Raw genomic sequence first — 26,748 nt, forward strand, 5'->3', positions numbered from 1 at the left:
TTTTTTTTTCACCGTTGCATTCAGATGAGCACAAATAGAATCTAGTGAAAATAATGTAGCTTCACCGAAATAAATGACAATAAATTTCATGAACACAACAGAAAGTCACTTTTCATAAAAATAAATCCCCGTGTTCAAAAATAAATTACTCTACAATACGAGACATGTATGTTAAACCATTGGTAGAATTATGGTTTCAACAGTTGAGAATTGTATGTAAAGATCCACCATAATTACGAGCTCACACCACACGGAAATCAACATCTTTGAATAGTCTTTCATTTACAAAGATTACATCACGTACAACAATACATTAAAAAAATATGTCAACAATTACACATCTGAAGCCTAGATTGATTTTTATTTTGTATTCAAAATTTTAAGCTTCTCACCCCTTATTTATTCAAATGGTTTGTTCCATTATTTTTCCTTACAGTAATTCTATTTTTCTACAATGTAAAAAAAAAAAATTTTTGGATCCAAGCAATTGGTTCTCAAAGATTATAGAGCTAATTAAAAACGATGACATGCTTAATTTAAAACAGCGCAAGGTGTCAGTTTTCCCCTATCATAAATGTATAGTTCCTTAACAATCCAAAATATTTCAATATGCACAACAAGTGTTTAAAATAGTACTGCATCTTTTGTTTGTCTAAAACACTGTCTTGCATTTGCATTCATTACACCAACCATTTATTCCTTTTAAACCCTTTCAATAAAATACCAATCATCCCCCTACCATTGGTATGAGTCCATAGTTTGCTGTTTTCTCATGATAAACCTATTATTATACATCTTTTTCCTGCTTGTAAGAATAATTTAATGGGATAAGAGCAGGAAATGTACAGCCTGATTGGCTACCAAGTCAGACCAATCAGAGAGTAGCATGTTTGTCAGGTTTAGTTGACATATCAAATTTTGCCACATGGTAGCAGAAACCATTCTGCAGAGACAGGATTCTATTTCTAATGCAGCCTTTCACATAATGATAAAATCAATTTTTCGGTGCGAGATGTATAATGCTGCTTATCATGGAGGATAGACAGGCCTAAGAAAAAACTGGTCCAACACATTGATTTACAATGGATGTTACCCTATTTTGCAGGCCAATAGTAAAGAAGATAAAGCTGATTGGATACATTATACAAATAGGTTAACAGAACAAATAATTATCAAATTTAAACAGGGCTTATGTATTTCAGTATGTTCATTTCAGTATGAATGTATTGAATGTAAATAACTAAAAACAGTGTTTGATATAAACAACTCTACATTCAGCTTTTGGTGAATCGTCTTGCCTTACTTATAAATTAAAACTACAAGATGGATCAAAATAATAAGACAATTCAAACTTCCCCTAAACATTGGTCATTGTAAGTAAAAATACACAAAATAGAAAAGATGTTGAACACAGATGATGTCCATCCGAATGACAATGTAACTGTTACAAGCTAGAAAGTACACTGGCATGTTTCCTTCAGCACACATCTGTGTAGTATTGTGGCTTAGATGTTTCTTCCAGATGGTGTCTTCACATTGAATGTCAAGGTCAATACGAAGGCTGCAGATTAAAAGAAAGGTGTCAGTTATTGTGATATTGTTGTTATTATAAGGCTATAATTATTCACCGTGTAATTTTGGAATAGGAATAATTTCCTATTGGTAAATTTGAACAAAATTCATGGATTAAACGATTGGAAGTATACTAAACTCCGCGTTGCTTATGAGATTACCATACATAGTGATGATGGATGGAAACCTAGCATCTAGAGAAATTGTTGGGCTTACCTGCAGCAGAGAAAATAGCACAGAGAATGAATAGACCCAGCCATCCAATCAAATCAGCTAAACTATTAGCCAAGAATGATCCAGTCAGGGCTGACATCATTGTTGCTGTAAACACTAATCCATAATTCATTCCAATATACTCTTCTCCAAAAGACCTGCAAACAAAAAGTACATTTTTATTCAAATACCTAGTATGCAAATTGAGTTTGAAATTGAGTGAAGATTGGAATTTTCTAATTTATAATAATCTGAAATGGTATGGTCTGAAAATAATTATGGGCAGTTGTCAGGCAGAAATTCTGTTTGAAGCAAACAATGTATTTTAAATGTGTTGTATACTTCGCATAAAACCCATATCAAACATGACATGGTCTGAAACCACTATTGAGTGGATTGAGAATTATTTTATGACAGGATTTACTGTATTGAAAAATGAAGTTTCAACCAAATTTCTTACCTTGCAGTAGCTGGTGGGAACAAAGCGAAATTACCAGAGAACGAGAGGAAGATACAACAAACCCAGATAAAGAACATAACCTGTCCACCATGCTCTGTCAGTATCAGTGTCAACATGAAAGCAGTATTCACGGCACAGATAATCAACATTGTTATCTGAGAAAAGAAAAGAAATGCTTTATAATTTTAACACTATTATAAGTAAGCGACTTAGCGCCCTCTACAGTTCTATTCCAAGAAAAATCGTAATATTCACCACATTTAACTAAGATTAGAAATCCATGCAAAAACAAAAACAAACAAATGTATATACATAAAAACATTACTGTAGTATGTCAAAAATAAGTAACTTTGGTAAAACACCAGTTTATATTGCCTGGGTCTGATGGACTTCCTAGAAAAGACGAAAATGTTTCAATCAACAGAATGAAATGAACATACCTTGTATGAGATCTTGTCAGCCAAATATCCCCACATGATACGTCCAAGGGCATTACATACGGAAGAGAAAGAGCCAACCAAGGCTAAGAACATATCATCAGCAATGAACGTCTGACCATAAGCCTAACAATTGTTGAAAAGAATAAAGTCAGCAACTTGTTGCACTAATCCAGCATTAATTTATATAGCATTAGTTTGGCAAATTAGAAAAGAATTAGATGCATTGTCAAAATTGAAACACATCAACACATCAAGTCTCTATGGCAACAAGGACAGCATTAAATGCAAATTTATCGTCACAGTGTGTTGATTCCAACATATGCAACTTTCAAAATCCATAGAGTACCTTATAAAGTGTTGAAATCAACACTTGAGTCTGTGTATTGAAGAGGAAAGTAAACCACAGTGTCCAGAATGCCCGGGTTTTAATCATCTTTCCTGGACCTATACTAAGACCGGATGATCTAGTGTCTGCTTCTTTGTGGGTATGCTCCTCTTCGCCTTCTTTTACAATCAATTTCTCTTTCTCACTAGTCTCATCCTCCTGTAAATGGAAATTCAGGATATATGAATACATTTTACGAGATAAGTAGATAAATAGGGACACTCATCACTCTGATAGTACTCATCGAGAGTGAGAAAAGATAATCTTTCATTCACTGAAAGATCTTACCAGTATGTACATTTGTACTTTGAAATACTTCATTTTAGCTGGAATTAATATTTGCTGAAAAGTCTTTTTGGGTGTTTTGTATAGATTTTATTTTCACTGATTTTTGACAAGTTAAGCGTAAAATATAGAAAAAAAAGAATATTCGCTTGATTTTTTTTCACTGAATCAAAATATCGAAAATTAATTCCAAGGGATAATAAAGTAATAAAGTATATACCAAAATTTAATAATTTGATTTTGAATTTTTTTTTTTATAACTTTCAGAGGGGAAAATGGTGTTGAGATGCACTTACTCCAGAAAAATAGACCCTCCTCAAATGTTTATGGCATATTCATAATCATGGAAATACCAATCAAATACTTTCATGTTTGTAGAATCTTGGGCAATGGGTTGATTGATGTCATAGTGATCTTTGTTAGTCTTATTTTTACATTTAATTTCATACATAATGCAGGATCTCTCAGTGAAAGGTTTATTTTACTTCCAGTTGTGTATCATTTGTGAGAAGTTAGACTAAGATTTGACTTGTATACTTACAGACTCTTTGGGAGGGTTTTTGACTAATATGGCGCTGATAATTTGCATAGTGAAGTAGATGGCTCCAAGTAATATGAACACGTATGGTGTCAGGTCAAGTATTGAATCCTGCCAAAAATATCTGTAAAAAAAAAAAACAGACTGTCAGATACATCTGGCATCAAGAAACAATATACATGTATTTCATTCATCCGTAAAACATCATACGTACTTGTTAGAAAGCGTTCATAATGTGCATCATGTTTACATCACATTTGAACAATTTCCTTTGTTTACCTCAAACACGAAGTACAATAGTGTTCAAAATCCTGTCAATGACCACTGAAGATTCACACATAGGTAGATATGATCACCGTATTCTTGCGTTAACCTCAGTCTAATAACACATTGGTTGATAAGGTCGCTGTACTGCCTTTGTGCATACTTTGCAGTATTCTCCTGATAACCTCAGTCTAATAACACATTGGTTGATAAGGTCACTGTACTGCCTTTGTGCATACTTTGCAGTATTCTCCTGATAACCTCAGTCTAATAACACATTGGTTGATAAGGTCGCTGTACTGCCTTTGTGCATACTTTGCAGTATTCTCCTGATAACCTCATAGTCTAATAACACATTGGTTGATAAGGTCGCTGTACTGCCTTTGTGCATACTTTGCAGTATTCTCCTGATAACCTCAGTCTAATAACACATTGGTTGATAAGGTCGCTGTACTGCCTTTGTGCATACTTTGCAGTATTCTCCTGATAACCTCAGTCTAATAACACATTGGTTGATAAGGTCGCTGTACTGCCTTTGTGCATACTTTGCAGTATTCTCCTGATAACCTCATAGTCTAATAACACATTGGTTGATAAGGTCGCTGTACTGCCTTTGTGCATACTTTGCAGTATTCTCCTGATAACCTCATAGTCTAATAACACATTGGACGATAGGATCACCGCACGTGTATACTATGAGTTTATCATTGAATAACACAAAGTATACTTTGTGTTATTCTCGTGATAAACTCATCGTATAATAACACATTGGTGTATAAGATCACTTACTGCCTTCGTGCATACTTTGCAGTATTTCAGTAATAACCTCATATTACTAAATGTCCAAGTCTCAGGGTTGCATCTACATTACATATTTTTTTTGTATACTAATTAGCATAATGTACAGTTGTATTTTTTGATAGAAATTTGATTTAAGCCCATCACACACCACCCTCTACAACACTGCATGATGTGACTGTTAATGTTGGTCTGCATCAGGTATTCATTAACGGACTTATTCTATTTTTTACTTGCATTGTAGATTCCAAGCATGTTCTATTTTTAATGTTTGAATGAGTTGTTATGGATGGTATGCACTGCTCATTGCATATAGCATTAAGAGCTTGAACCAATCAGTGGGAGGCATGTGAAACCAGAAGATGACAAATAAATCACCTGCTATATCATACCGTCATGCATGGTGCTACAAGTCTGCACTTATAAGTTGTGGAAATCACATGATTTTGACATAACTGGGGAAAACAAAGAGTACCACATCATTAACAGTATATGATTTGTTTTAGCCAATGTCACCAGCCTACAATTTGAGATATAGCATATTATCTCTGCCATAGGAACCTATGGTAAAGGCAATGTAACACTGCCAAAATGATCACAATCCACTAAAATACTAACATCATTTTCTTGAAAATTATGCTGGTGACCCCCAACTTTTTTCAAGTCAATATTCCTGTATAGCCCGGAAATACAATTTATTGGAAAATGAATAAATTCTGGGTATTCAAATTCATGAGTAGGCTTCTACCTTAATCAAAATGAGTTATATTGCAAAAAATACATTATTTAATATTATTATTTGCTTACAGTTATAAACCTATAGTTTAAAAAAAAATCATTATGAAATAAAATCTAAAATCTGTTGTTCCTTGACTTTAGTGTAATGCTGATAATTCTAGCCTAGTGCATTGTTTTGCTTTTAACTTGTGAACGCAACCTAAACTGAAATTCAAACTTCCTGCAAGTGTGCTGGCAAGTGTCGGTGCTGTTTTTTTGTTTTATTTAATATGTTAATTGATGAACATTATAAATAGGAATTGTGTATAACAAGTTGACAATAAAACTATGTTCAGTCAAGACCGAATGGCTAACTTATTATGCAAATTAGCTAATTATTATTCACATCAAAATCCAATCAGGTCTGAAATCCATCAAATCTGTGTAAGACAATGCATTCCAATCTACCTACATCCATCCATACCGACCGACCGACCGACCGACCGACCGACATTGGTATGACATTAGCCTTTCTTTGTGCTCTCCACACGGAAGCCAAATAAAAACATTTTTATTAGTTTATACTTACAAGTCATCATCACCAGCTGTGGTAGCATTTGGAGCCAGGTTACCAGGATTAATGAAAGCAGTCTGCACAAAGTTGAAGATGAAAGCACCAAAACCAAAACCAGCTACAATGAAACCACTTACAAGACCTTTCTTATCTGGAAACCACTAAATACAGAAATATACAATACAATATTATGTCAGTGTTCACTGTAAATATTTTACGGCTAAGATTTTCCAATTTTTGTCTTATTTCATTTTGTACTAAACAGAATTTGACACCAGAATATGTAAAATACAGGTGAACTCTATGATTAAAACTTGTTTTCCTCTGTACTCCATGTATATATCACACTCATTTACACCCACAGTTTCAGTTATGGAACATCTAATTAGCATTTTCACATGAACACGTTTTTAAAAAAAGTATAATATGCCACAAACATTTTTAAAACCTTTTTCAAAATTGATTTTTATTTTTTTCTTAAATAACTGTTTCTCAATCATAATAATCAATTTTAAGGTAGAGATGCAGGTTCGTGGGCACTTTGGAGTTAATTTTTTTTTTTTTTTGCTTTTTATTATCTAAAAAGTCTTGGCTATAGACCGTTGAAATTTTGTAGAATTGTGAATAGTGGAACATACTCAAAAAACGATTTTAAAATATAGATAACAGGTGCAAACATTATCTCATTTGAATGCTTAGCAAGATTTAGCAAGGCTGTACATAAATAATAAAAAAAAAACATGGTGAAAAAAAGAAATGACGGGATCTCCATGTTATGCACTGTATTTAACTTTTTACAAAACGATAATACATTTAAATTTGGAACTGTTACAGCCATTTTAATTATGAGCATTAGCAAACTTCTTACTGAGTGAATTGTTATGCAAATTAGCAATTATCTCAGCTTTTTAGTGCACGTTCCTGAACTTTGAAAAAAAATAGCTCCTAGACGCTTTGACCTTTTGTTTTGAAATTTTCACAAATGATTGACAATGTGTTTATCTTCAAAACACCTTCGGGGCATTGTTTTCAGTTGAATAATGTTACAGCAATCGTTCAGACAACTAGCCTGGGTGTTAATTTATGCATACACTTGAAGTAGTGAAATTTGAGCTGCTGCCCTACACAATTGACAACTGGTAGACAGTTTTCAAGCCAGCGCTTTCTTCATAGTAAACAGATGTATCCATGAACCAATTTTGACAGGAAACAGAAGCATGGTTTAGAAGCTTTTTTTTTTTAAATCACTTTTGACCAAAAAAGCACATTTTTGTGCATATTTCAAACTACAGTGTCCATAAAAATAAAATACTAACAAAACTTTAAAATTCATACAATAAGCTTTCCGAAAATATGTAGTTTTGTGGACAAGGGAGGTCATCTTGGTTTCCTAATTAACTAATTAAAATACCTAAACTCTACCTTAAAACATCAACATTCAAAAAATGGATATTAAATTGGTTTTAGTCATTTAATAAATGTTTTTGAAAAATATAAATTCAATGTTAAATACAATGTTAAATAATATTTAAAAATGTTTGTCCCATTGTTTATTGGAAACATTTTGAAATATGGAGGCATCTAGACAACATACAATCCTATTTCTACCAGTGTCACTTACCCTCATTGAAGCAGCCAATGGTGGGGCATACGCAATACCAACACCAATACCAAATATCAAACCATATGTCACTAGGACGGCATAGAAAGACTGCATGATAGTGAAATAGGTTAAAGCAACACCACCGCTGTAAGAAATAAAAAACAATTCTATTGAAACAGACTGAGATTTCTTTTTGTAGTACTATCATTCAGCTTTATATCTATAGGCTCAAAAGAAACTTTTTAAGAGTTCAGAGTTCAACTTTAGGATTCATACCAATGTTAAGTGAGATTTCAATCTAAACGTATTTCCGATGAATTAAATTTCGTTTTTATTGATGCTGAGTTGTCAGTTTGCTTACACCATATTCTACAAACAGTGATTTCAAATTTTACCTCAAGATCCAAGAATTATTTCACCAACTTGTCATAATTGTCAATGGGCGGAAACGTTAGTAAATCATACATCATACTTGGTATGGGTCCCATACAACAAGGGTAAAATACATGTTTGTTTATACAAAATTTGAAAATGTGCAATGACTGCCACTCTTAAAGCATTAAAACAAGTTTTCATTTATATTATTAATATATTGTTATAATTTATTACACAAGAAGAAAAAAAAGCTTACCTGACTAAAGAGCCTCCTAAAAGAATGGTCACTTTTGGTCCAAATCTGCGATCAATAAAACCGCCAAGATACATGGCAAATCCATGACAGGCTTGGCCCGTTGCATAGATCCACATGGCTTGCTGTAAGTGGCAATAAACAATAATGTTTGTTAGCTTATAGTTGCTTTACTTTTAATACATAAATCCACATCAAATGTTACTTTCTGATACCTGTCACACATATAGCAAACTACTGATAAATGCATGCTAAGACTTTCTAACAGTACTGTTAAGTACAAATCAAGTGAACTGGGAAGGAGCATTTTAAAGATAGCAAGACATGCGTTTTCAAAAAGCTGGGATATCAGAAAATACAATCTTTTTCTTTTTTGCGTTAATATTTGCTTAGGAAATTAAGTTATGAAATTTCTCATGAACCTCAATAAAAAGTTTTTGATTTCTTTTAATCTTAACATACTTTGTCTCAGGATTTTTTTTTGGAGATAAAGTCTGTCAAACTTGACAGATAGGGTCTACAGTATTATCTTGTGGTCATAAATCAGTTCAGATGTGCCAATTTGATACGAATAGATGGGGTAATAATTAGTGGGACGAAAAGTGTTGCAAAGTGACATTTTCAAAAGTTGTGCTAGTCGAAAATTCATAAATTACATTTCCGTATGCAATTAAACGTTTTTTTCATATTTTGCCACAGATAAACAACTAATTCATTGTAGATTATATAAATTCATTATAAAAGTATTTGATCTAATAGGAGTGTTCTGCGAAAAAGTAAAACAATTAGCTTAAATTACAAACTAAAGGGGTATGAATCCCTGCATCTAAGGATGGTGAATAAACATCATCAAAGATTACATTGTACCAAAACTGGGAGAGAGTGAGTAGCAAATAGAACAAAATTTATCAAGTATGCAAATTAAACCTATTCTCCTTAGAATTCTATTCTCACTTTGCTTGGTTATGTAATTGAATGATGAAATGTTTACAAAATGTACCTACAAATGGGTTTTGGACTATTAACTGGAATAACATACCAAATGCATCGCTCACAGTAAATTTCGAAATATATAAGGCAATAAAGTTTATTGTACATGTAAATATGAAAAATACCAGATATTAAAAAAAAATGCCTTTACTTTAATTGCAATGTTAACTGCTATAAAATGTTGGTTGGTGGTTTTCCAATGCTTCATGAACATTTATCTCTTGCAAATGTAAAGCAGTTTACAGTATATTGTACTGATTTAGTAACCCTGCACAAATAATTGGTACCCCCCACCACCAGTTAAAGGCCTTCAAATATAGCCTTGAATTCATTATTCATGGATGGAATTTTAATTAAGAGTTGATCATAATGGTGAAAAGAGTGAAGGGAGGTCAGTGACCTATTCTAATAATAATCTACCCCAAAATTGCATATTTGCTCATTTGTTTTATGATAATTTGATAATAGTTTTCATGAAATAAATCTAAATCAATCAAAATCAAAATGAGGTGTGATTTTTAAAAAATTCAATTTAACGAGCCTGCTTGTTTCCATGACAATACAAAGGGTAATGTTTTACCATAGCTTTTTCAACAAATCTAAAAGATCTAATTTCTGTTTTGGTAATGTTTTTGATTGAAGGATAACTAAGACATGCCTGTTGCCTGCACGTAGTTATAGCTGCTGCTCGTTTAACCCCAAAGGTCAGTACGATTTGCATGTAGTCTACATGACATGGCAAACAATCACAGACTCAGTAAAGAAATTTATGTTTTTTACTTTAAAAATAAATTTATAATTTTCTGACTGAAATTGGTGGGTAGGGAGAGAAAAATGGAGAGAATAACCCCAAAATTACATAAAATGTCTCTTCCATCATCACACCAGTTTAGTATTTTGGCAGACATCCAAATTGAGTAAAGACCCTTTGTAATTTATTTGGCTGAATGGAGTCACATTTACTGGGTGTATTGTCCCATTAAGGTCACACCTATAGAAGTACCAGGATGGCAAGAAAACTACCAGGATGTATGACCTTTTGGTCTCAAGCACAAAACCAGCTATGTACATCAGACACTAGCTGTGCATAACTCCTGTATTGAATTTAATTATGTGACTTTTTCAATGATTATATCTACATTTTAAAGCATTGTTATAATCCTTTAATTTATTTTTTTCAAAATGTATTATATTTCAAATAAAAAACAGTTTTTGTTTTTTGTTTTTCTTTTTGTAACAGTATAATATTATTACCTCATAAGTTAAATCGTGGGGACCACTTCGTTCTCTTATATATGATACCATATACGGCGAAAGGTTACCTGCAAAATAATACAAATAAGTCAACAACAACAATAATGGGACCCACTTTTACAAATGGTACAACCCTTACTATGCCAGACATAGCAATTAGAAACAGTAGAAATGTAATGCTATCATTAGCATCAGTTCATTTCATCCATCACTATGTTGTTGCACTATGTATTTCCCAGGAATTCAAAGAATTGTTTTTTTGTATTCGCAAATATAGTAAGGCCAAAAAAAAAATTGTTTTGTTTTTTGTATTAAAAGTTGGTAGGGACCAGTAATTTTTGTTAGATTTTTCAATGTAATGGTATATAATACTGAACCAAAATAAGGTAAACTATATCACAAAAATTGAAACATTCAAATAAATAAATAAATAAATACACCATATCACATCGTATTTGATACCAAATGGAGTAGAGACTTTAACATAAAAAAACCCCAAAGCATTTATTCAATAAAAGAAAAAAAATGGTACCTGCATGTCAGCATTGATTTACATGACCTTTGACTCTAAACTATGTATACTACTAGATTCCACACACACACAGGCTATTTATAAATTTCAAAGGGCAAACCATGTTATGAGAAGACTCAGCAGCTTTTTTACAATTTTTCTGTACTTTATAAATTAAAAAATAAAACTATTTAATCTCAACTTTAAAATATACACACAAATTAAAGGATTTACTATATTAAAATTAGTAGATAAAATCAATATATTTACCAAACGTATAATGTGTTCCTAGCGTAAGATGAACCAGAATTCCTCCAAGAATTACCAACCATCCACGGAGGTGGCGCCTCTCGAACATAGACGACATGATTGCTAATTCACAGTAGTGGATACAATGTTATAAAATATAACCCGGAGTACAGAAGTAATTAGTGGGGAGAAAACTGAATGCTGGGAAGAAAGCAAAAATAATAATGGTTAGACACAATGCCGCACAGTTTGTGATGAACAAGATTTTTGAAAACTTTTCCTGGATGTTCAAATTAAGCTCATTTTGGGGACGCACGTGGGAAACGCAGAATTTGTAATGACCTGCACGTGACCTTACTTTCCATTTCACTATACCATACCAGTCGGGACTGATCGACAGATTTTCGTCCGACCTTGTGATTGTTAAGAGCCATGCATGTTCGTACAAAAATAATACATAGCTAAAACAAAGACCTTCTATTACTAAGATAGAGAAATTGTGGCAAAACTGTCATATCTTGCTTAAAACATGAAACGATGAACACACGTGGAAAATCGTGGTTAGAGAAATACGCCGGTTGCCGGGTCATCTAGGACTCGAGCGTGCACGTAATACATGCATTACACAGCTATGTCTCGACAAAGGAATGGCACAGATCAGTGGGCACAAAAATCAGTGGACGGGGAAAAAATTGTTTCGCAGACAAACAATAACTGCTCTCTGAAATAGTTTTTGGTAATGAATATAAGGTGATATAATAAGTTAAAGCTAATTTCTCGTTTACATGTAAAACATAGTTATTCACTCTTCCATTGTACTGGTGGAAAATCAGACACTCACCGGTTAACCGGAATTTTTTGCTTTCTGCTGCAGATCGGAACGGTCCACTTTGCAAATTATACCGCGCTATCTATGCCAGACAGATAAAGGCAACGCCGCATGTATTCAAAGTTCTTCTTGGTAAAGTAAAACCGTCAAAAAACTGAAATACACGGTTGGCAGGATCAGAACTGTTAATTCGTCGGCATATGCCCAGCCTGTGAACGTGCCAAGATGTCCGACGCTGTAGCTCATTAAAAATGCGAACGTGTGGGGTCGAGTGAAAGCCGAGTGGGTCATATGGTAAACAGGCTATGATTTTACTCAGTTACAATACCCTTTGTACTTGTCATCGCCATGCTTTAACAATCAAGGCACTTTGTTCAAGTCGGTGCATGTATTCATTTGTTCATTTTCGCTTATCCATTTTTTTTATTCTAAAAATGTTTGCCGGCTTGTAAGCGTTCCCCCATCGTTTGATATATATTATTTGTCTTAACTGACCACGTGGTAGTTGGGTTTGTACCGGATATGCGTTTCACCTATTTATCATAATGCGTATTTGCATGGTTTCTCGTCGTGTATGAATAGTTACCAGTTATATGTGTTTTAATTTAGAGATGTATGTATATAGACATGTATCCAGTACTTTTTGGTTAAACTTTCTATTTTTTTCAATATAGCGTTCTATGTATTACAATGCCACATTTTAAGGGATTGACTAACCCTTAAATATAACCATTAAATACTGGTCGACTTGTTCTACTCATTGTTCCAAAGTAACATTTTGCTCACCACTTACGAGAATGGTTCCTTATCTGATTTGGTGAGCAGAATTCCCGCCAAAATTTTGTCTATCACTTACTCACTCCGTTATCCTCCGTCTGAATTGCCGTGGTCAGCATTATTATGTGCTGTTCAATCAGGCTTTAACGATGTGCCAAATTTCGACCAGTCTATATAGTCTGATGCATTAGAAAAGGCAAAGATCAAGCGGAAATACCAATGGCTCTAAGATACAACGTACAATGAATGTAAAGACAAATAAATAAACATTAAAGCAGTATTTCATTCGTCTTTTTGAAAACCGACCCGTTGGATATTACTAGGACAAGACTGTAATGTGCCACACTCTCAACAGTAACTTCCTACTCGTGTGACGAGCAATCTGTTCGTGTGAATTATACAAATTTAAAATTACATTAAATTCGTTTATTTGTCAACTAAAATACACGTTGACCCGATTTGAAATTATTCATTGGAATGAAGTGAGGTTTTGTTTTGCTTTTGGTATACGCCTTGACTTATTAACAAAAGAACATCGCGTTGAGGAGAGGAATCGATGGCTTTGTGTATGGAAATGATTCGTCCCATTGCATCGATGACCGACATGGGGAGAGAGAGGTGAACGGCCTACAAAGTTCAAGGCGTCGTACTTTGCGTTGCAGTCATCACAGCCCCTTTATCAGATAGAGGGACTGTGTAATCATTTACCGGCAATGGTGGGTCACATTCTCGACGTATAAGTACAGGACTGCCACCAACAATAACAAAATCCATTTCAGAAAATGTTCAAACAAAACGCCGTGTCAGACCATCTTGAATTTTCAAGGTGAATGTTCCGGCGAAGCACTCCACTCTATATCACCTTGTGTTGTAGAGGGAGGAATGTCCGAACGGAACAACACCGTGCAGGCGGACGATGTGTCAGACCAGAGAACCTAAAGTCCACCCGATTTTAAGCAGATCGTGACAGCTGGCAAGCGACATACGAAGGTCAATCATAGGCGGAGCATTTCATTCTGTCAATAGGCGACGAAGGCCATTGGCAAGGAGAAAAATCTTATTTATTATTACCAAACATACCGCCTAGGTGCTGTAATTAAATCCTGGTGTAAGCACCATATGAACTATGAACAATGCATGTGAAGCCAGCTGTGGGGTATATTCAATCCTATAGATTTCTCATTGTTTGGTAACTATTTGCTGCAAATGCAAAAAAAATCAATATAAAAAATATTACCCACACAGTATTCTACAGGTTACTTGTTAATACTTTATACGTGGACGTACTACCACCTGATGACCTGAATGTGCCGAACAACTTCGAGAACTGCCGAACGCACTTGTGTAAACAGATCACCCGACTGCGCCATTAATTTGAAGTAAACACCAATGTTTATTTATTGCTTCAAAATAATCATCTGCAAAACAGACTTCCCTGACTGCGTAAAAACGAATAGATTCACGATTTTGACGCGGAAAATGCCTGGGCTATGCTGAGGGACGGACGCTTAGGTGTGTGGACTCTATTTTGCAGCATATGAACCTAAAATCTTCGGCAATCGAACAAAAAATTACGCTAAAATACGTTTAAGGTCTCTCTTTTGTATAGCATAAACGCGGTTTTCACTCCTGCTTATTATTTCAGTTATCCTCATGGGTAAACAATGGTTAAGTCCCGTTCTTAATGCTACGATTTGAAACGGTTTTTAGCTCCGCTGACGACTTTGTCGAGCGGAGCTTATCCGGCGTCGTCCGTCGCCCGTGTCAATTTTTTACTTTTTTAACTTCTTCTTGAAAACAACAAGTCTTATTGCTTTGATGCTAATTTTGATGAATATTTTAGTAATTTTTGGTAAAAAGTGACATTTTCGACTTCTTGTTAAAAACCGCAAGTCTGATTGCTTTGATATTATACATATAGGTACCTCAGGTAGACCTCTCTCAGATTTGTTCATTTCGTAAAGATATCTTGAATTCTCTAATTTTGATGAATATTTTTGTCATTTTTGGTAAAAAGTGATATTTTCGAATTCTTGTTAAAATCTGCTAGTCCAAATCATTTGATGTTATACATGTAGGTACCTCAGGTAGACCTCTGTCAGATTTGTTCATTTTCTAATCATATCTTCAGAAACGTGCATTGCTAACAGCGGAGCTATCTCAACCGAGAGGCTGTTTGTTTATGCTTCACGTGTTAATTTGCCTTCAATTACGTTTTGGTGGTCGTCACTGCCGTCCCATGAATTTTGCCGATAACGTTTTGGTCCCAATTTAAGTAGCTATGATATCGCCGATGAAATTCAAAAAAACAAATTGCAAAAACAAAAAATGCAACGCCAACGCGTAATTAGCATTATAGCAATGTTTTGACTTTGTCGCCATTTTTTTTCGCGATTCACGTCCCAAATCTTTGTTCCCATGGCGAAAATAGAAGAATGGGCGAAAATCTGTCGTTTTTGACCTAGACCTTTCATCTTTTGGAAACGCAAGGGCGATAAGACTCGATTTTCAAGGACGCGGGTCGTTTGGATTGGACGTTTTTTTGTATTGTTTGAGTTCGTTGTGTGCCTAGATACATAGTACCGATGTTTATATCTCATTTATTAGGATTACCGCATGAGTTTACACAGATATGGGAAAATGTCTCATGGCATGGGAAAAATAATGCTTTCTTTTGTCAGGTTATATGATAAATATTTGTAATGTGTATGTATTAAAATATGCAGTCACAGGAAAACAAAATTATGTGAATTTGCATTAGTTAAAAATTAATCGAATTACTGTTACTATATATCTAATTTATGATAGCGGGAGTTTCCAGGCCAGTTTATAAAATTGTGAAAAAAATATTTTCGTAAATAACACTGAACGCGAAAGACGACAATCGCAATCTCCCTACCTTGCATTTCTCATTTCGTGCGTATCATTCATACATCTAATTACGTATCTCATATACTTTGTGTCATGCATGTTAATATATTATAATTAAATTCAGCTCATTCTATAAGTAATACACAATATTTTGCATGCTCACGTTACAATCAGTATACTTTTAATCATATTATGCATTACATAACTAACCATCGTGAAAGGTTCGGAACAGATTTCCTATGAAAAATTCTTTGCAATTACTTTACATTGTATACAAATCATGCAATTTGACAATTTAACTGATTTATTTGGCATATGGCATGGAATTCTACTCATGACAAGACTTATTTATATTTAGTAATTGTCGCTAGGGGCACAGCTATCACAGTTATGAACATTTCAAACAAACCGGGAATGCTTTGCTATATTTCTGAATTTACCTAAAACAATCTGGGTATTATTCGGGAACTGTTGCTAGAGCAACTGCACACGTCATAAGGACATATTAACAGCTCCCAAGGATAATATTCCCAGATTAACACCAGTTGTTAATGACACACATCGCATTAATTCCCAACTGCGATGAATGGATCAGTTACTGCAAACATTACCTCCATGCTGCAACAAAGCCCTACACACTGCGACGGTCATTCATTGCGAAAGCCACTTACCGCCAAAGTCGCTCATCGCAAAGCTACTAGTAAAAGAGGGGGAGGGGTAAATACAAGACAAACTATATTTTCAACATATCTGACATACGAACACGTCTTCACCTAACTGTTGTAAATACCATATATCGCTAGCTGCTAGGTTACAAGAAGATAACTCGTGCTGTTCACTGCTTTTATGGTTTCGCGAACTTGATATAAACATGGCCAAATAAGTGTACCATGGATGCGACGATAGGTGAAATGTAATACACCTACTCTGTGTATAGACAGCCCGCCGAATATACGTATTACGCGTATCAACAAATATTTCCAGTCGCACCCATAGACTGTCGTTATGGTTTTGGCGAGGAGCTAGGACGCGACATACACTCATACATAAGTATGGTGCTATAACTCTTACGTATCCAATATATCATCAAATTTGATGGAAATGTAAACAATGTATTACATTGAAACATGAAGATATATTAATCCAGTTTTGTCGCCAAATGCAAACCCAATCCTGACCACCGATTTGAAAGCCAGTCAGCGAATGGCATTGACTTCATTGACTGCTGAACGTAGTGAGAAAGGACAAAATCTTTTTCCTAATAATTTTAAACACCTGAAACATTTTTTCAAACTTATATGAATCACTATAACTAATTAAAAATATGAATTTCGTTAGGATGATAATCAAACGGACGTTTGCAACATTAAATTTTCAGAAGCTTATATCTTTGCTTAGATGTATTCTTGAGTGTTTATTTATCTTATCAGATGCACTTGGACTATATGGGACCGTAATATTTGACAATAGATCAATAGATTATAGATTATTGTATATTTACACAAGCACAAGCTTTTCCAAAATGTGCCCTCTTTGTTATAAAATTATCCTCTAAACATCACATGTGTTCTGCAGTAGCACTGGTCAATAAACTAACATTTAAGTATTTTGCAATATTAGAACAAATTATTCGTGTTTAGTAGTCACTACAATTTTTTTTAAATAATGAATGTAACTTATCTCGCCGAGACTCGGTCAAATCTACACCGTTAGTGCCATGCGTTCCAAGTTAACACCGATACTTCACTTCAGACAATGTAGTAGATATATAGTAGTAGTGAATTACTTGGCTGCAAGACACATCTCTGTTAACTTAAAAAAAAAAAACAGATTCTTAAACAGTTGAGTCACATTTACGTGGATTTAGTAACACTCAGTATACCCCCAAATTTCAGCCGAAAATACTGCAGTGTTTCCTGGAAACCATGGGCTTAGATCCGGCAATTAGTCGTCACAATTATTATTCTGTAATGTCTTTATAAAGTTTGTATTTTTGCTCTTCATAGAAAAAAAGAAAGGGCAATTCCGACCCAGCTGTAGAGACAATGTATTATTATGACAACATTTAAAAATATCCTATAAAAATAACACTGTGATATGTCGCTTTTATTCACGGGTCACGTGAATAATACATAACTCACCCAGTGGGCGGTGTACAGCACATACCACAACGTCGTGCGTAATACGGAATAATATGGTGTCGTTTTCACGTCTGAAAACACCACTGAAATCTGTCTATCGATTTCATTGACCTAAATACGGCGTTCTTAATTTAACCATTTGAACAAATAATTTCGAGAACTTTATTTAAATTACGGTAATCATGTTTAATCAGCATCTTACTAATAATAAGTAATAAGTATGCATTTATATAGCGCCATATATTCAAAATTAAATGTTCATAGACGCTTAACAATATAAAAGAGATAAAGTTATAAACAAACAAAATAAAATCAAAACTACTGAGTATCAAAAGTCTGTCTAAAATATGCGTCCATGTGAGGGCATAACAAAAAGAATCGGCACAGTGCAACTACAGTATATACGCGAGGGCCAGAGACTGGAAATCGAGTCTAGAATATACCATTCTACAACATATAGTATTTTATTTTTAATACCAACACTAAAAACTTGGATTGAAATATCATGTGACTGATTTCTGAAAATCAGTGAGGATGAGGTGTTAAATTTTAAATGCAATATTTTATGGAGTGAGGTCACTCCTATAGGGGAAAATTAGCATGTTACTAGCCTTTGGTACGTACACTCGAATGATCTTAAACCGTATATTATGCCACCGTCATTGTCCAGTTATTCTCGTCTATTTTGAAATGGTTACCAAGCGTTACCTAACATTCAATTGTCTTGATGTGTTATGACTTTGGTATTGATTGTGAGCCAATTACAGATATATTTACATATTGATTGTTCTGCTTGCCCAATGTAACTACATTACGAATACCCCGTGATCCAATGACCCCTTCTCTATAAAAAGACGGGAGTGATTTCATTCTCGGTCGGCGTCGGTCATCTTAGTCGTGGTTGTCCAACAACACACATCTCCAGGCGTAGCCGTGAGGCTGTCACGTAGCAACCAACTTATGTCAACATATTGTACTGTATCTACCTGATTGAATTCCTTCACAATAAATGGCGTGTGTTATAACTACAACTGTACCGTGTGTCCTGACAGATTTCCGACTAGAAGCAACAACAAAAAGCCTACAACGCTGTGACACATAGTTCGTTGACTTCTTCATCATTTATAACTCGCAAATAGCCCATTCCGGAAGCAATAATAGTTTGTTTTCAGTATCTGAAGTAGTTATGCCATATTGAATAATTATGCATGATTAAATGATTTGAAATGATTTCAGTTAAAATTGTGTTGATTTTTATGATAGCTAGATTACCTTCAAACGGTGCTAGAAAGAAGAAAGAGACCGTGACATTTTTCTTGGTGACAATTTCGGATACGACCTTCAACCTCTTACTCAACAACATGTCTCCCCTATACGACCAATAACAGACGATGACGTTCGGCCTCGCACCCAATCATACTTGTCAATTATGTAACCAATCAAATACGAACTGATATAAAAAATAGCCAATCATAGTGGTATATTTATTAACACAACACTGACTTAGGACAGGACAGTAGTAAGGTCACTAAAACTACAGAACAGAGACACAAATAAAATAAGAGTGCAACTAAATCAAAAAACGCACAACAATAAGCAAATAACTGAAAAAATAACTAGGAAATCCGAATTATAAGAAAAAAATTACATCACAATTGAAAAATAAAAAAAAATCACTAGTGCAATTGTGTGGGTGACTAGTAAGGTCAGACTTTTATTATCCCTTGTTAAAAAAATATTATTTGTATCTTCATTGTATTACCGCCCGCCGCATAACAAATCCAAGTTGTATTTTCGTGGCAGTATCATGATCAAAGTACCGAAGTCTCGCGCAGATGAGAAACAAGGTTATACATGAAATAAAATTTCATTTCATTTCGTCTCTCCGATCAATGATCTCACTTACAATTCTTTGAGAATCACACAAATCTAATGGGAAAAAGGGAATTAATTTTATTTTTTTCCGCCCTCCTCAAAAAAATTGCCTTATAGAAACCCGCGAAACAAGGAATAAAAAAAGTCTGTGGCCTAACTACAAAATAGTGATAATGAAGTTGAAATAAATCAAAATGCACATTTAAAATAGAAATCACATATAATGTTATGAAAAACAAATTTATTTTGAAAGATTCGTGAATTGACCTCAATAATTGAGGAGATGTTGCTGTCTTATTCTCGGGCTCATTTGAATGAATTGTGCAATGTGAATCACCACAATGTCGTTATTCATTAATGAGACAGATAGAGGGCGTGCTGATAATTTCAATTGATCGCCATATGCATGACCCCCAAAAGGTCACAAATTTTGGTACTTTCTGGGGATACAAATTCACTATCAATTCAAATTTAATTATTATTATCCCTCAAAAATACAAGTTATCATTGAAATTCAAAAACAGTTAAACATAGTAAAAATTGATGTATATTATTGGAAATTCTTGCTGTGATGGAACAACAAAACCCCTGTAAGTACCAGGATGTACGACCTTTGAATAAACATTGAAACAATAGAAAATATGTATCATTTCGAAATACGTCACATTAAGTATGTACTATTCGTCAATAATACCACACATCAGCTACTGTATTGAATTCAGATGTCATACACATTTTCTTTCACTGAAACCTATTATTCTACTGCAGAAATAAACTTGATATTTGAAACTACGGACAACGCGTAAATCTGCTGTGAAAGTCCCAGCTAACCGTGATGTCAAAAATGGCATTCAAATCGTGGATTTCTATATGAGTACCGGAGCTATAGGAGCCGACAGGCTGTATGTTTATTGTCTACTGGATAACCAAAAGCACCATTCAGCAATATGCGTTAGGTTGATGAGCCGACCCAAATCTATAGTCCCTCCATCGTTTTAAAGCTTTTCCATTGATATGGATATACTATATACTAGTATTAGAAACCAGGGGAGTCGACTTTACAGGAAAATTTACTGTAAAATACTTTATTTTAGCTGGAATTAATTTTCGCTGAATACACTTTTTGGAAAATACGTGCAGTAGGATTACTACTAGGATTACTAGGACTAGGATTACTCAGCCAATTTCACTGACCAGAGACTGTCACTTTTACTTGTACTTAACATTTTAGTTCAGGAAAGTTTCACCCATGTTACCGATGCCATAGCAATGAAGGAAGCAGTGTAACAGATCGATGTCGTAATATACAATAAGGATTTCAATTAAGGCATTAGTATTTGCACATTTATTTAATCCTTTCTCGCCAAAGGTTGGGTGTAATAATTTGGAATATTCTAACTATTTTTCTATAATTTGCTGGGCACTTTGAACCAAAACTAATGGCTACATGTCTTGATCACATTTTTGGAAGAAATCAGTGACAAATTTATTAATTTTGTGATTGGTGACAGAAGTAGACTTCAAAGGGTTTATATGCCACACATTGACTCTCAGACTCAGGTAATAATTAATACTGGTGCTTAAATTTTCAAAGATAAAAAACGTGTATTAGAATAAACAAATCATTTTATTACGTTACAAGGACAATACATGGTAAACACAGAGGGACATTTTTCATTACAATACTCGAGTTGAGAATATAAGAGAAATAAATGATGACAATTCAAATGACATGAAACTCGCTTGTTTTGAAATCAAATACAATTATTGTTATCAGAAGATCCCAATAATAATTACGATTGCGAATGTTGATGATAATACAGTAGCAATTAGTGGTTCCAAATCATAAAACGTTGTTGTGGACTTAGTTATAGTTGATACAGATGTATTTGGTCTTTAAATATACTATCTTGTTTTAACACTGAGTTATTATCGCTGCTACCAAGAATATGAGTACGAATCATTAAGAACATTCATGTACCAAGGGAACATGAAGCATCAAAGTGCAGATATTGTTTCTAGTTTTTGGAGTATTCCTAAAACATGCATAGTTGAGACTATTTAAGTCATTTTTGGTTTCAAGTCGATGCTGAATGGAATACACGTCTTGAATACGCTAAGATCTGGAACTCTTCTTTTCTCGTCCTCTGAGAAGGGAGTGACCCTTTCTGACACTTTCTCCATGAAGAATCCTTCATATAAATGTTGCCCGGGCTTCAAGTTCAGCTGTAAGAGAATATAGAGTGTGAGTTATTTTGTTCATAGCAATTGATATTAAGTTTATTCAATCTCGAGACACGGTCTAAGCACAATTACCAATATTTATATTTACATGAATTTAATACGACAATAACACAAGCTTCCCTCTGATTGGTCTTACTGCAAGGGTTTGGAGTTAGAATAACCAATCAGACACAATCTCGTAAGAAGCTTTGCATTGGTTCCGATATTGCGAAAGTGACTCATAAATCACGAATGTCATCAGAATAATCACGTGACAAAAATAAGTTTATCGAATTTGTTTTGCCATGTTATCAATTTTATAACATTATATTACATAGTTATATAATCATCATATAAAGTCAGATATATAATCATTTTTCTTCCATCCTCCAATACACTTTGTCAGGAAGAGGACCGCCATGTAAACCTTTGGATGAAAAGAAATGAAAGAAAAGCTTTCTGACTGTCACTATAATTACCTGTTTGTTGATGAAATTTCTCATCCTGTTATTTCCTACATCTGGGTTTTGGTCTAGAGTCAAAGGAATGTCGAATCTCAGTACTAACGACTCAGGTAATTTCAGTTCATCTACAAGATCACCATTCTTGTAATAGGTAATAATTGGATGAAGGAACGCTTGACAATCAGTGGCGTTTAGATCGGGAAAGTGCGCAAATTCCATGGCGTATTTGCCGTCATTTCCAAAGCTAGTAAAAAATAGAATAGATTATCGACGCTGTATGCGTGAATCTGTTGTATTTGAAGAAATAACAAGTACTTACGATCACTACGACATGTAGTCATGAATGAATGACTCACGCGACCCTGTCAGGCTGACGATCACTTATTGTAACTCTGATTGAAACAGTTACCGAATATTTGTTATCTCACAACAAAGTATTCATGTCGTGTAAAATCTATTTGCGCTGTGTATTTTACTTACTCTTCAAATCCGTATGCCAGTACAATAACAAACACGTGCTTGTAATTTGCGAATCTTCCTTTAATTGCATCTTCAAGTACATATGGTTTGGGGAAATCCTGGTAGAGTTCAGCTTTTACTTCACCCTTCATGTTGGGATCGAAGTCGGGAACGGCCAACACGTGACACAACACGTTATTCATTTGATATATACCATCACTAACACTTACACGTTCTGAAGGAAAAACAAATAAAGCTCGTTATTAAACAGTGATACCGTGATTTTCTTTTGAAACGACTGAAGATGCTGATTACATAAGTTCTAAATCTTGTATTTTTGTCTTTAAAATGATCAATCCAGTTAAGTTGTGTGATATAATTACCCAAGATCTTGTCAGAGATTGTGTTAATATCAAGCGGGTAAAGTTCGCGTGGGTATGGAACTTCTTCGTAACGCTCTTCAAGAAACTTGTGCAATGTACGTATGTTGTATCTGAACCCGTGAATAAATCCGGACGCAGCTTTTCTGTCGCTGCACTGCATTACTGTGCCCATAAAGTACATATTGTCGACGTTGGATTCCCAAGTATTGGAGATGACTGGGAACTTGCCACCTTGTTTGGTTACTATAGAAGAAGCAATAAGAGAGAAAAGTTAGTTTTAAGAATGTCAGCATTGTCAGTCGGTTGTCTTTGCCATACATTGAATAAGTGTTTCATGGTGTATTTCTATTTATGATTAATGATGTGTTCATTCGCTTTATAATCGAGTTAGTACGATAATGAATCAAGTATTTTTGAAAATAGAAAATATCTCTTTACCTGGTTTGCAGTTGTCATCAAATATTGACGAATCAACATAATTAAAACCGGTACAGCAGATCACGTGATCATATGGTGGTAGCTTGAACCTGACGCGACCCTGCTTTTCTCTCCAATGTGGAACAATATCGTCACAAGTAAGAACATAACCTTCGTCTGTTTTCGCTACTTCTAACAAGTTCACAGCCTGGTAAACGTGCAGAGATTTCAGCTGGTACATGTCAAGTACAGTATCGTTGACTGCTCTAAGATCACCTGTCGAAGAAAGTTTGGGTCAAAATATGTGAAGGATTGCAATAAAAACCACGCCATATTTGGAATGTTGAATTATTGTAAAACACTTTGAAATAGCTACATATCATTTTAGCGAATTGACTCAATGCATGAATTAACTGAATCTTAATTTAGCTAAAGTGCCAACAATCTTACTGTGAGAATATACTCTATTCTAATTAGCGATATCTTAATTTAGCGAAATTGTGGATTAGCTAAATTAGCTATTATAACATGCTAGCTAAAAAGATATGTTTTACAGTAAATTATTACACCAATTATGCAATGTTGAATACGTCATATTTAAAATTGAACATGGAATGTTGAATTTCAATTGCACCAAATATATAGAGTGTATGTATCATAAGTTTAATATTTACTTACCTACAAAGTGAGTGTCCCAAGCATGCTTTAATTTTCGATCTCCAAATATATGTATTATACTAGCTGCTCCAGCAAGGTGATTAGCTGCTTCGAAAGCACTGTTTCCATTACCGAGAATGAATACTTTTTTCCCATTGTATTTCTCGGTGTCGAGACTGTGGTTACAGTACGTCTCCATGAGCTCTTTGCCTTTGATGTGTTCGGGGATTTTCTCATTACGTGCTCCAGTAGCAACTAACAGAACCTTGCATCGGTACTCTCCTTTGGATGTCTTCAGGGAGAAATTTTCACCAGATTTGGCTTGATTTTCTAGTTTCTTTATCTTCTCAACTTGAGTATTGTAATGAATATTGAGGTTAAACTTCTTGGCGTAATCATCCATGTAGCGAACCAAATCATCGGCATGTGGGAACAGCTCTTTGGAGTACTTAGTGAAGCGGAGTTCGGGATCATCGCTCAACAACGAGTTCCAGTCATGTCGCATGTTGTATTCCGGTTCCGGGAATGGGTTAAATCTTTTATTGATCGATATCAGAGTACGATGACGTGGGTGTACTGCGAAAAACGAACCTGGTGTGTCATTCATTTCCAGTATAGCGTAACTACGCTTCTTCTTCTCAAGGAAGTAACCCATTTGACAGCCACCTGGACCTGCACCAACAACGATGTAGTCGAAATAACCTGAGAAAAGAGTTCGTACATGAGTAAGAGTGTGTTTATGAAACTTAATCTACTGTACATGAATGTGTTATTATTGTGTAAACCTAAAAAGAATGCAATAGCATTGAAAGATCGTGCAAGATTATGGTTTATAGGTCCATTGTTTTTATGCAGTGTATTTTGCTATTTCATAATTATTTACTTACCCCATCTTAAATTGAAAGCATAATTATGTGTATTTATAAGGTGTATGTGTGTCAGCCCTGGTCATATTTGTCATTAGTTGAATGACAGGCAGATTGATATTCATTTCTAAACATTAATGGCATTACGGAAAGACATGCATGGACAAACAATCATTTTTCTACAAATCTCATACCACCAATCACCGTACAAGTCTCATACCACCAATCAGCGTACAAGTCTCATACCACCAATCACCGTACAAGTCTCATACCACCAATCAGCGTACAAGTCTCATATCACCAATCAGCGTACAAGTCTCATACCACCAATCAGCGTTCGTAGCAATCATGCAACTGTTGTTAGCCAATGGAGTGCATTGTTCTCTGGGTTAAATCACAGTCCCTCTAAATGAAATAACACACTGGCCGAAATATCATCTAAAACCACCGTCTCTCACCGTGATGAGGGATGGTGCTACAACGTGGTTGATTTAAAACGCCGACCCATCGTCACGGTGTGTGAGTGAAACCACCTATTCTCTTATGTGTGATTTCTCACCGGTCTAAATTAAATTAAAGATTGTGTCGCTCAACAGCATGGATAAAATAAACAAATGATGGCCACACGGCCCTGTCATGTAGTCTCAAACATGAATATGACTTCTGTGGCAAAATGCACGTAACTAGCACTTGCAATTTGCACATACAGAAAAAAGTCAGGAGAGACAACAGTGTCACTCAATGTCCGGAACTGTCGCCTGGCACACAAAAAATTAAACAAATGTCGGAAGCGATGAAAACAGGGGAGTATCAAACATCGAAACCTGGAGACACTGGAACCCAGTTAATTTTGGAGGGGAACATTGAGAGGGGTGCTCAATATGAATATTACTCAGTATTACCACTGTAACTTGCGGTAGGGCATACATGAAGAATAAAAAAATGTAAAATTGGACTTACCGGGCATCTTCTTGTCCGTAGCCATGACTGCGTTGTGATCACTTCAGTAAACCAAAGAATACTGTGAATATACCGATGAGACGACCTCCTTATATACTGTCTGTGTTTTATTACCGACCGTTTATCTGTTTGCATCAATTAGTTTACTCGTCGCCTCGACACGCCAGTCACCTGCTAAAATCGTGAGAGGTCACGCGATTAAAGGTGTACTGCAATTCACGTGTACACATGTGGCAGTCAGTCTTTGAAAACTCCTGACAATCACCATCACGGTGTAATAATAATTATCTTTATTGCGTTCGTATCTCTGTTAGGATTTTGAATAAAATGAAATACAGATGTAAA

General features: G+C 34.8%; 2 protein-coding genes across 2 annotated transcripts; both read right to left on the reverse strand.

Annotated features, from left to right (window-relative positions):
* Positions 1 to 1,189: 1,189 nt before the first annotated feature.
* Positions 1,190 to 12,557, reverse strand: LOC100370263 (apicoplast pyruvate carrier 1-like). Its single transcript, XM_085501970.1, has 12 exons — positions 12,323 to 12,557; positions 11,503 to 11,682; positions 10,722 to 10,789; positions 8,481 to 8,602; positions 7,868 to 7,994; positions 6,262 to 6,407; positions 3,897 to 4,017; positions 3,032 to 3,229; positions 2,686 to 2,808; positions 2,246 to 2,400; positions 1,789 to 1,943; positions 1,190 to 1,561 (listed from the first exon to the last, which is right to left on the reverse strand). The coding sequence occupies exons 2-12, from the start codon at positions 11,597 to 11,599 to the stop codon at positions 1,506 to 1,508; spliced, it is 1,368 nt and encodes a 455-aa protein (XP_085358096.1). The 5' UTR covers positions 11,600 to 11,682; positions 12,323 to 12,557; the 3' UTR covers positions 1,190 to 1,505.
* Positions 12,558 to 21,582: 9,025 nt separating this feature from the next.
* LOC100368790 (FAD-dependent oxidoreductase domain-containing protein 2-like) lies at positions 21,583 to 26,469 on the reverse strand. Its single transcript, XM_002736838.3, has 7 exons — positions 26,404 to 26,469; positions 24,599 to 25,279; positions 23,942 to 24,196; positions 23,504 to 23,746; positions 23,142 to 23,355; positions 22,677 to 22,905; positions 21,583 to 22,200 (listed from the first exon to the last, which is right to left on the reverse strand). The coding sequence occupies exons 1-7, from the start codon at positions 26,426 to 26,428 to the stop codon at positions 22,036 to 22,038; spliced, it is 1,812 nt and encodes a 603-aa protein (XP_002736884.1). The 5' UTR covers positions 26,429 to 26,469; the 3' UTR covers positions 21,583 to 22,035.
* Between the last annotated feature and the right edge of the window lie 279 nt (positions 26,470 to 26,748).

The sequence above is a fragment of the Saccoglossus kowalevskii genome, chromosome 1 (genome assembly GCF_978046115.1).
Source record: "Saccoglossus kowalevskii chromosome 1, keSacKowa6.1, whole genome shotgun sequence".
NCBI lineage: Eukaryota > Metazoa > Hemichordata > Enteropneusta > Harrimaniidae > Saccoglossus > Saccoglossus kowalevskii.

Excerpts from the sequence above, each read along its gene's own strand:
- LOC100370263 (XM_085501970.1), bottom strand. The coding sequence starts at position 11,599 with ATGTCGTCTATGTTCGAGAGGCGCCACCTCCGTGGATGGTTGGTAATT. Across the intron at positions 6,408-7,867 it reads CATTGGCTGCTTCAATGAGG|TGGTTTCCAGATAAGAAAGG; the intron begins GTAAGTGACACT and ends TTCTGTATTTAG. Across the intron at positions 1,944-2,245 it reads TTCCCACCAGCTACTGCAAG|GTCTTTTGGAGAAGAGTATA; the intron begins GTAAGAAATTTG and ends TTTTGTTTGCAG.
- LOC100368790 (XM_002736838.3), bottom strand. The coding sequence starts at position 26,428 with ATGGCTACGGACAAGAAGATGCCCG. Across the intron at positions 24,197-24,598 it reads TTGGGACACTCACTTTGTAG|GTGATCTTAGAGCAGTCAAC; the intron begins GTAAGTAAATAT and ends TTTCTTCGACAG. Across the intron at positions 23,356-23,503 it reads AATCTCTGACAAGATCTTGG|AACGTGTAAGTGTTAGTGAT; the intron begins GTAATTATATCA and ends TTTTTCCTTCAG.